The following is an 11,432-nucleotide window of genomic DNA, read 5'->3' as shown; positions in this document are numbered from 1 at the left end:
AGAGTTTTGTTCTTGTTGCCCAGGCTGGAGTGCAATGGCGCAATCTCAGTTCACCGCAATGTCCGCCTCCTGGGTTCAAGCGATTCTCCTGTCTCAGCTTTCCTGAGTAGCTGGGAAGGTGGTATACGCCACCATGCCTGGCTAATTTTGTATTTTTAGTAGAGACGGGGTTTCTCCATGTTGGTCAGGCTGGTCTCAAACTCCTGACCTCAGGTGATCCGCCCACCTTAGCCTCTCAAAGTGCTGGGATTACAGGCGTGAGCCACCGTGCCCGGCCAGTGTTAATTATAATATCCTGTTTGTTTCACTGAGTCTTCCTTTAGCATTGTAGAATAGTAGATACCCACTAGGGTCTTTTCTGAGAACATGTGTTTCTTTGGTAGGTAGGGCAAGGTCACTCATACAGCTGTTTTGACTATGTGACCCTTATCCACCTAGCCATGGCTCATGGGACCTGGGACTTTATGGAAACTGGGCCAATCAGATCTTCTTTCTCATGAATACAAATTTACCCCCAGTGACACTGAGTTGGAAATGGAGTTGTATTATCAGGCAAGCGTTGGCAGCAGCAGCTGGCCACTCCTGAATTCTGCCTGAGATTTGTGTAACCTGTTTTGGCAAGGCACTTTAAAGATGGTTAAAAGTGCAGGTAAGAAAGATGTAGTTATAGAGAAACAAGTGATTAAGAACTTGATAGTGTAAATTTAAGGAAATGGATAGATCTGAGAGATACTGATATTGAAGAAGTAGCTAGATTTGGCCAAAAGACAGTGATACGTTGAAGATGATTCTAGTACTCCATGACTGGGGAACATCTTCAATCAGTATTGGAGTGGCTGGTTGCTGGGCAGAGAGGGCGCTCTGGGATTCTTGAGCTTTTTTTTTTGAGATGGAGTCTTGCTCTGTTGCTTAGGCTGGAGAGCTCTCAAGCTCATTATGCTCTCACCTCTCACCTTAGTGTAGAGAGAGAAAAACATCTGATACAGGTGATCATAGCTCACTGCAGCCTTGAGCTCTCAGGCTCAAGCCGTCCTCTCACCTCAGCCTCCTGAGAAGCTGGGACTACAGGTATGTGCCACCAATCCCAGCTAATTTTTTTTTGTTTTTATTGGTAGAGATGGTGTCTCACCACGTTGTCCAGGTTGTTCTCCAACTCCTAGGCTCAACTGGTCCTCCTATCTTGGCCTCCCAAAGTGCTGGGATTACGGCCAGATTTTCAGTTAGATTGGGGTTTGAAATATGCTGCTGCCATGTGCTAGCTGTGTGACTTCATCCAAATTAATCAACCTTTCTGATATTGTTCCCTCACTTGTAACATGAGGATAGCAACCAGTTTATATCCTTTAATATTAATAGCAACTAATCCCTTTAAAAGGAGCTTCTAGTGTCACAATTTTTGGACAGGTATTATATTCATTACAACAAAACCTGAATGGCATCTGAAGGCCAGGACCTAAATGAAAGAATTCCTTCTCCAGTGGCTCTCATGGTGTTGACATGGTGTGGGTGAGATGGGATGAAATCCTAATATTAACAACAGAGACTATTCACAAGCCTTTTCTGTATGTGCTGGGTACTGTTGTTACGAGCTCAACACGCATTGTCTCATTTTATCCTCACACGAATAACCTCATAAGGTGGTCTCAATAGCCTCATTTTATCCAGAACGAAACTGAAGTACAGCGAAGTTAATTTGTCTAGGGTCACACAGTCAATGAGTGGCGGAATCCAGATTGGAAATCCCCCAATTTCAAAGGCACCTGCTCTCAACCACCAAGAGGAAAAGGGAGGAAATTGGCTCAATTAAACGCATTCTGTGATCCAGTACCTGTGTGCGACGCTTTAACTATAAGGCGAAGAAGAAATCCTTAGACTAAAGTTTCCCTTAGCCCCTTTTCCTTCAAGAACGTTTAGTTAACAGCTTATCTCCGCACGGACTGAGCGAATAAACTTATAGGAAAAGGGAGATGGGCTAGCGGCCAAGCGGTCCCCGGGGCTGGTGTGGCTGTTTGCCTGACTTCAGGCGCCCCGGATCTCCCGGAGGGAAGTCAGGGCCCAAGGCGCTTCGCAGTCCAGCTGGGGAAGCGCGGGGCTGCAGGCCCGCGAGTGAACATGAGCAGGTAACCCAGGCCGCGCAGCTGGGCGGAAGCGGAGACCTAGAACCGAGAAGCCCATGTGCTAAAGCGGAAGACTAGAGCTCCCGGGAATGGCCTGGTCAGCGCCTTGCCCCTCTCCAGCCCTTGCGTCAGTCGCGAGGCTCCTCCCACCCTGGGCTCCTCCGGCCCTGCTCCCGCCTCCCCGGCCTGTCGGGCCAATGGGCGGGGCGCGCGGGCAAAACGGGGAGGGGCGGGGCCCATGGCCTGCGCGCAGGTGCCGCTCGGCGCCCGGCCCGCCCGTTCCGCCGCTGCCGCCGCCGTCGTGCGTGCCGCTCGGCGGATGGGCCGGGCCTGCGTTCTCTCCTCCTTCCTCCCCGCCTCCGGCTGCCGGCAGGACCTTTCTCTAGCTGCCGCTGGGACCCCGTGTCATCGCCCAGGCCGAGCACGGTGAGGCCCTCAGGGAGCCCGGGGGCGCGATCTCTGCCAGGTCTTCGGTGCCCGGGCTCATTGCCCTGAGGCTGGCGCGAGGCCCGGGCCCAGTGGCCAAGATGGGGCCAGGGCAGCGGGTGGCGTGGGGGTGTGTGGATGAATGAGGCGCTGTCGGACTAGGCCGCGAGTCGGGAGATCGGCCTAACCTCACGCGGGAAAACCCTGGGGAAAGCCTTCTCCCGAGGCCGGGACGCCCGGTGACCCCGTCCGGAGAGGAGGATGGGGGTGGGGCCCACTTTGGGTGGGCTGCCGGCCACCCCTCGGTAGGCCAGAGGACCCGACAGGCGCTGTTCATGTGTCTGTTCTTTGGAGGCCTGGGGGTTGGCCAGGAACAGGTGTCAGGACGCTGAGAAGGGAAATTCCTGGCGCTCGGGGTCAGGGATCAGAGGCTGGAATACTACTACGAGGGCTTGGCCTCAGCGTGGTCCTAGGAGATACAACTCTCAGCCAGAATAGAGGGACAGTTTTAGTTCCCAGCTTCTGAGACGTGAGCTTAGCGGTCCTTGTGATTTCACTTTGCAGTACAAGAGTGGGACTAATTCTGCACGCATGATTTGGAGACAGAACTAGTAAGGGACAGAGAAAGTTTCTACTTGTAAATAAAAAGTTCCATCGATTAATTTACGATTAGAAATAGTAACCATAGTGTAGATTATGGAGGTTCCTTATGAGGACTGATGAGCCGTACCTTCAGTGCCAAAGGTGGCAGGGACTTGGTGGAAGGACCCCAGTATCTGGTGGGTGTTCATCTATGTGAAAATGGGGATTGTGGGCGAATGGGAAGGATAAGATTCCAGATTATAGAGGAATGGTTTTGTGTGAAGGGTGACTTGGTTGCTGGTGGTTCCAGATGGAATTTTCTTTGACTCTCATCTATGTACGTGCTTCCAAATGCTTTCATTCATATAACCATGTATCAGGTTAAGAAATAAAGTGTTTTGTGAGCAGTCTGGATGGAAGATTGGTAGCTAAACTCTTAGTTTATCTTTGATTCCTGGTGCCACAAAGATTTTATTTATTTATTTGAAACAGGGCCTCGCTTTGTCGCTCAGGCAGAGCCCAGGGGCGTGATCTCCGCGCAGTGCAACCTCCGCCTCTCGGGTTCAAGCAGTTCTCTAGCTTCAGCCTCCCGAGTAGCTGGAATTACAGGCACGCGCCCCCACGGCCAGCTAATTTTTTGTATTTTTTTTTAGTAGAGACGGGGTTTCTCCGTGTTGGCCAGGCTGGTCTCGACTCCCTGTCTCAAGCAATCTGCCCACCTCGGTCTCCCAAAGTGCTGGGATTACAGCGCCTGAGCCACTGTGCCTGGCCCAACAAATATTGATTTTAGATCAGTCTTTCTGGGACTTCTCAATAGCGACTTTTTTGACAACAGATAGGTTTACAGAACTTTTTAAAAATTTTTGCTAAAAAAAGGATTTAGCTCTGTGTTAGTTTTGGATCGCTATATAAAGTATGTTTTGTTCTTAATCTTAATTCAATAATGTATTTTATATGATGACATGTGTTTTGGGTCCATGTGGATAGTAAAAAGTTTTGTTCATATGTTTGCTTTGGTATTTCAGATGCCCCCTAAAAAGGGAGGTGATGGAATTAAACCACCCCCAATCATTGGAAGATTTGGAACCTCACTGAAAATTGGTATTGTTGGATTGCCAAATGTTGGGTAGGTGAACGCTGGGGCTTTTCTGATTTTCATTCTGTAAATATTTTGGGTCCTATTGTAGAAATGGGAACCGTGAGGTAATTAAAATTTAAGTTGAAGAAAAGAGGCCAGGAAGCTGGACTATTAATGTTGCAAAATTAGGCTTTAGTTTAGATGTATTTTATTGATTTCAGTGCTGGTTGGCTATGTGTGGTACCTACCTAGGCTGGCTACCGGAGGCCGTGCAGTAGGATGCTTTAGGAAATCGATTTGAAAGCTCCACTAAAAGCTTGATGGAGAAGGGGGTGACAGTTTTAGATTTCGTAGTGGAACTTGGTAGGTAAAAGCGTTGCTGTTATAAAGTGTCTAAATCTGAAAGTTCTGAGAGCAGAAATTTGAGTTTTTGTAATGTTTTCTTTTCTTTTTCTTTTTTTTTTTTTTGAGACAGAGTCTCAATCTGTCGCCCAGGCTGGAATGCAGTGGCATGATCTTGACTCACTGCAACCTCTGCCTCCCGGGTTCAAGTAATTCTCCTGTCTCAGTTTCCTGAGTAGCTGGGCTTACAGGCACGCACCACCACGCCCAGCTAATTTTTGAATTTTTAGTAGAAACAGGGTTTCACCATGTTGGCCAGTCTGGTCTCGAACTCCCGACCTCAGATGATCCGCCTGCCTCAGCCTCCCAGAGTGCTGCGATTACAGGCACGAGCCACTGAGCCTGGCTGTAATGTTTTCAAAATTACAGTGAGTTGAGTATTTGCAAATAAGAAAGTGATAGTAAATACATGTGGGGTTTATAATAAATCTATACACATGCAACTTAAGTGTTTAAAGTCTTTTTTTTTTTTTTTTTTGAGACGGAGTCTTGCTCTGTTGCCCAGGCTGGAGTGCAGTGGCATGGTCTTGTCTCACTGCAGCCTCTGCCTCCCTGGTTCCAGCAATTATCCTGCCTCGGCCTCCTGGGTAGCTGGGATTACAGGCACGTGCCACCACGCCCGGCTAATTTTTGTAATTTTAGTAGAGACGGGGTTTCACCATGTTGGCCAGGCTGATCTTGAACTCCTGGCCTCAAGTGATCTGCCTGTGTTGGCTTCCCAAAGTGCTGGGATTAAAGGCGTGAGCCACCGTGCCTGGCCCAAGTCTTCCTTTTTCATTATTTAATCTTTCACTAACCTTAAAATATAAAACATCTCAAAAGTGATTAGGGTGTACTAATAGGTAACAGATTCAGTGTGGATTTGTGAGATCAAGGGTGGCCTTTTAGATTCGTGGCAAGTAGGACAATCATGTTCTTAAGTATTCCGAGGAGCCCCTGTCATAAGGATTCCTCAATGAATAGAGCATGGTGTGACCAAGTGAGGCATGTCTTAAATTCATGTCATGTAAAACATGAGCAAGTGTGACTGTCCTGATTTCAGTCTTTCGTGGAGCTTGAAGAGGTTTTCATTTTGAAGGGGTTTCCTGCTGTGATATAGTCTGCTTGCAGAGTAAGACTAAGTAGAGAGTTGAAATGTAAGCAAAACAAATAATTAATCAAAGTACTGTAGGATGCTATCAATAAATGAGAAAGCAAGGTATGATCATTATGTATGTTGTGAGCTTTATTCCACTAGTAAGGAAGATATAGTTTTTAGATATTGACATACTTCTCATTCTAGAATTGTTGCAGTTACTACAACTTGATTTTAACTGGGACTATATTAAAATGGGCCATATTAAGTGTTTTCTCTTCATATAGGCAACCTTCTGCATCTGTGGTTTCACATCCTTGGACTCAACCAATCTCAAATCAAAAATACTTTTTAAAAAATTGGCTGGGCCTGGTGGTTCACGCCTATAATCTCAGCACTTTGGGAGGCCGAGATGGCTGGATCACTTGAAGTCAGGAGCTTGAAACCAGCCTGACCAACATGGTGAAACCCCGTCTCTACTTAAAAAAAAAAAAAAAAATTAGCCAGGCATGGTGGCAGGAGCCTGTAATTCCAGATACTTGGGAAGCTGGGGCAGGAGAATAGCTTGAGCCCGGCGGGGCAGAGGTTGCAGTGAGCCAAGATCCTGCCACTGCACCCCAGTCTGGGCAACAGAGCGAGACTCTGTCTCAAAAAAAAAAATTTTTTTTAATTAAATAAAAAATGACAATACAGGCTGGGCGCGGTGGCTCAAGCCTGTAATCCCAGCACTTTGGGAGGCCGAGACGGTGGATCACGAGGTCAGGAGATCAAGACCATTCCTGGCTAACACGGTGAAACCCCGTCTCTACTAAAAATACAAAAAACTAGCCTGGCAAGGTGGCGGACGCCTGTAGTCCCAGCTACTCGGGAAGCTGAGGCAGGAGAATGGTGTGAACCTGGGAGGCGGAGCTTGTGGTGAGCTGAGATCCGGCCACTGCACTCCAGCCTGGGCGACAGAGCGAGAGTCCTATAAAAAATACAGTAAACAACTATTTACCTATCAATTACATCGCATTAGGTATTGTACTACACCATTGTATATAAGGGACTTGATCTGCTGGAATCTTAGAACCAATCCCCTGCAGCTATGGAGGGATAACCATATAAGCTTTTTAGTCATAAAGCATAATGAAATTAATGTACGTGGAAATAACCTAAAAATATTTTATTATTCAGAATAAGTGTGCTGTTTACACTTTTAAATAAAATGCTTTCCCCACCCAGTGTCATTGAGGTATACTTCGCAAATAGTAAAATTCACTCATTTTAAAGGTACAGTTTAATGAGTTTTGGCAGTTGTATTTGGTTGTAAACACTACTTTTTGTAGAATGATCTTATTTCACACAACTGTATCAGGTAGGATTCTTTGTAAGCAACACAATTCTGGCTATTTTCAGCAAGAGAAAGAGGTTTATTGGAATAAGTGAATTAGGATCTGAACAGCCAGGCCTCAAGAGGGATAGGAGCCAAGTGGTGCTGGCAGAAATGGGTCCATGTGGAGCTCAGCCATGTGAATCCCTGGACTTCTGGGTGGTTCTCATTTCCTGTCTCTCCTGTAATTCCAATTCCTGAGTAAGGAAATCCAGCTGGACCTGTGTGCTTCTGTGTAGGTCTACAAGATCAAGATTGTGGGAGGGAGACAGTTCTCTAAAGGATGGCCTGCTGATCAAAAGTAAGGACATTCAGTACACAACCATCTAGAGAATCTCTTGGTTTTTAGCTGGGTGAATAGGAAGGCTTACTTTTTAGTCTGCATAAGGCTGATGACCCAGAAACTTAGAGGTAATATTTATAGCGAATCAGATATTTATTGAACATTTACTATATGCCAGTCACTATTCTGAATGCTTTATATATATTATCTAATTTAATAAGTGGTTTGACATTCCCCTCCATTACAATTTAAGTTCTGTGAAGGTACGGATTGTCTTGTTCTTGCTTATTGGTATATTTCTAGTGCCTAGACTGGTATTAGGAACATAGTAGATATTTAGTAATTGTTTGTTAATGGGACATGGTGTTAGGAACATAGTAGATATTTAGTAATTATTTGTTAATGGGATACATATTTCCTCTTTGACGGCTGGGTGTAGATTTAGTGATAAAGAGACATGTTTTAGTTTTTGTTTTTTGAACAAGATTTCATTCTCTTGTCCAGGCTGGAGTGCAGTGGCATGATCATGGCTCACTGCAGCCTCAACCTCCCCGGCTCAAGCAGTCCTCTCATCTTAGCCTCCTGAATAGCTGGAACTGCAGGCACAAAAAAACACCATGCCTGGTTAATTTTCGTATTTTTTGTAGATGGGGTTTCACCATGCTGCCTTCAGGCTGGTTTCAAACTCCTGAGCTCAAGCGATCTGCCCGCCTCAGCCTCCAAAAACATGTCTCACGTTAAAACATGTCTCCAGCTGGGCGCGGTGGCTCACACCTGTAATCCCAGCACTTTGGGAGGCTGAGGCAGGTGGATCATGAGGTCAGGAGTTCGAGACCAGCCTGACCAACATGGTGAAACCCCATCTCTACTAAAAATACAAAAATTAGCTGGGTGTGGTGGCAAGTGCCTGTAATCCCAGCTACTTAGGAGGCTGAGGCAGGAGAATTGCTTGAACCCGGGAGGCGGAGGTTGCAGTGAGCTGAGATTGCACTACTGCACTCTAGCCTGGGCGACAGAGCAAGACTCAGTCTGAAAAGAAAACAAAAAAACATGTCTCCTTGCCTGGCGTGTTGGCTCACGCCTGCTGGAATTACAGGTGTGAGCCACGGTGCCCGGCAAGGAGACATGTTTTAATGTCCTCTTTTAATGATGTAGAAAGAATGTGGAGATTTGGTTTATAGTTCTGTACTGCTTTTTCTTACCCGAGTGACCCTTTATAAATGAGCTCCTGTTGGACTAATGTATTATTGTTGTTGTGAGGAGTAGAGAATACTGGGGGGAAGGTACATTTTGGTACAATTGGTACAATTTGGTACAAGAAGGTACAGTATTCCAAACTTCTTTATTTCTGTGAGGGATAGCTCTTCTTGTTGCTATGCACTGTATCAGATGGGATTAGATTCAATTAAGAGCATCAGAAAACCCCAGGTAACCAGTTGGTTTTTTTTCATGTAAAAAATGTACCTTTTACAGTCATAGATTGGTATAGTGGACCTGCTTTATGAAGTCCTCAGCAACCCATGGTCCTTTCACTTCACAACTTGGCAATCCCTAGGGTGTGGTGTCATTCTCATGGTCTAGGGCTAGGGTCCCTGAACCTCATGCTGGGGACTGGTACTGATCTGTGGCGTGTGAGGAATCAGGCCGCATGGCAGGAGGTGGGCGGCAGGCGAGTGAGCGTTCCCACCTTAGCTCCACCTCCGGTCAGGTCAGCAGCAGCATTAGATTCTCAGAGGAGCGTGGACCGTGTTGTGAACCGCACATGCAAGGGATCTAGGTTGCACGCTCCTTATGAGAACGAACTAAAGCCTGGTGATCTGAAATGGGGCAGTTTCATCCTGAAACCATCTCCCACACCCTTGGTCCATGGAAAAATTGGCTTCCATCAGCCAATTCATGGTCCAGTCCCTGGTGCCAAAAAGGTGGGCAGCTGCTGGTCTAAGGTGTGAATTCCAGGCGGCTGGTTATCCGAAGGGTCAAGGGGCCAAACTTGACTAGCAGCCTTTTTCCTGTAAACTGCCATACCACACTTCTGCCAACATCCCTTTGTCCAGAATTTAGTCACAAGAATTTAGTTGTGAGGAAGGCAAGGAAATGTAGTCTTTATTTTGACAGCCACATGTTCAGTTAAAAATTCTGTTATTCTTGGCTGGGCGCAGTGGCTCACGCCTGTAATACCAGCACTTTGGGAGGCCGAGGCAAGCAGATCACTTGAGGTCAGGAGTTTGAGACCAGGCTGGCCAACATGGTGAAACTCCATGTCTACTAAAAATACAAACATTAGCTGGGTGTGGTGGCACACACCTGTAATCCCAGCTACTCGGGAGGTTGAGGCAGGAGAATGGCTTGAACCTGGGAGGCAGAGGTTGCAGTAAGCCAAGATTGCACCACTGCACTCCAACCTGGGCCACAGAGCGTGACTCTGTCTTAAAAAAAAAAAAAAAAAAAAAAGATGACGCTGAAAGAAGGGGAAATGGATATTATGGACAACTAGTATACTCTGTTCAAACACTCACAAACTGCCCCAGGAGAGTAACTGTCTTGCTTAGCTGATCTTCTGGGAATGCATTTTGGTGTCCCTGCAAACTGCCTTCTCCCATTTTTCTACAGACCAGTCACAGCATCTGTAAAAGCCATTTACTATTGCTGAAGGAAAAGGTTATAGAAAATGCTAAAAAAAAAAAAAAGCAAAAAAATCACAACAGAATTATCACCATTGTTTAGTTACCTATTATTGTGTAGCAAACCATTCCAAAAGTTGATGGTTTAAAATAGTAACAATTTTTATTGGTCCGGAATGTAGTGAGTTACATAGGTCTTCTGCCAGTCTCATTGGGATCCCTCATGTGACTGCATTCAGCCTGTGGCTAGTTGAGACTGGAAGATCCAAGATGGCCATTTTAACAGATCTGGGACCTTAGCAGGGTTGGCTGGAAGTCTGGGGCACTTCTCTTATATTTGGCCTTGTTCTCTTTCTAAATGGTCTCTAGACCAAGCTTCCTTATATCCTGGTGTCTGGCTCTTGAGAGAATGGAAGTGTGGCAGTGGCATAGCACACTTACACAGAAATCTTTTGGTCAGGGCAAGTCATGACACCAGCCCAGAGACTTGGGGAGAGGGGAAATAGACTCCACCTCTTGATGGGAGTAGTGACAAAAACTGTGTGGCCATCTTCAATCCACTGCAGTCCACTATTTTTCCTAATACAAAATACGTGATGCCTATGTGTTCCTAGAAGTCTTCCTAGTTGATTCTTAGCTCACTTGTTTTTTAGACGCTCCATTCTTGATTGCTCAAAGGAACTCACAGGAGGAAAATTATTCTCTAGGCTGCATATACCTGAACTGGTCCAGGTCAGAAACAGAGCAGATGAAAACTCCTGTCCTGATGGGTAGTGAGATCTCTGAATAGCCACTACACTCTAGCCTGGACAATATATGGAACAAAAATTTCTTTTGAAATAATTTCATGCTTAAAAAAATCTCACAGTTGCAAAAATAGTTTTAAAAATTCCGATTTATCTTCTGCTCGCATCCCCTAAGTGTTAAAATCTTGATAACTATAGTACGATGTTTCCTTAGTTTCCTTTAACCTGGAACACATTCTCAGTCTCTTTTTGTATTTGATGTCCTTGACACTTTTGAAGAGTACTGGCCAGTTATTGTGTATAGCCCTCATTTGGGGTTTGTCTGATGTTTCCTCATGATTAATTTCAAATTATGTACTTTTGAACATAGGAGTGACATATGCTTTTCAATACAGTGTATTAGAAAGCACATGATGTTGATTTATCCATTTTTGGTGATGTTAACTTTGATTGCTCGTTGCTGTCTGACAGATTTCTTCACTGAAAGGGCTATTATTTTTCCCATTGCAATTAATAAGCATCTTGTAGGAGGTCCTTTGAAATTATGTACATATATTGTTTCCAATGCTTTTGCCCCCTAATTTTGGCATCTATTATTGATTCTTACTGAAACAGTTATTATGGTGGTGTTTGCCAAATGGTGATTAAAAAATATCCCTTATGTCTTCTACATTTAGAAGGAACAATTTATAGAAGGAACAATGGAAATTCTATTGTGTAAAACCCTATT

The 11,432-nt window shown here is 45.4% G+C and overlaps 1 protein-coding gene across 2 annotated transcripts in view; it reads left to right on the top strand.

Annotated features, from left to right (window-relative positions):
• Positions 1-2,428: 2,428 nt before the first annotated feature.
• The window catches only part of OLA1 (Obg like ATPase 1), a 171,089-nt gene continuing 162,085 nt past the window's right edge, over positions 2,429-11,432 (top strand). The window contains 2 exon segments of one of the 2 annotated variants that reach the window (NM_001266628.2): positions 2,429-2,543; positions 4,151-4,251. In NM_001266628.2, coding sequence (NP_001253557.1) covers positions 4,151-4,251 — 101 coding nt within the window. In that variant the 5' untranslated portion in view covers positions 2,429-2,543. 2 annotated transcript variants of the gene reach the window in all.

The sequence above is a fragment of the Macaca mulatta genome, chromosome 12, assembly GCF_049350105.2.
Source record: "Macaca mulatta isolate MMU2019108-1 chromosome 12, T2T-MMU8v2.0, whole genome shotgun sequence".
Lineage (NCBI taxonomy): Eukaryota > Metazoa > Chordata > Mammalia > Primates > Cercopithecidae > Macaca > Macaca mulatta.
Note: the sequence above shows the minus strand (reverse complement) of the source record. Positions and strands in the feature narration are given on the sequence as shown.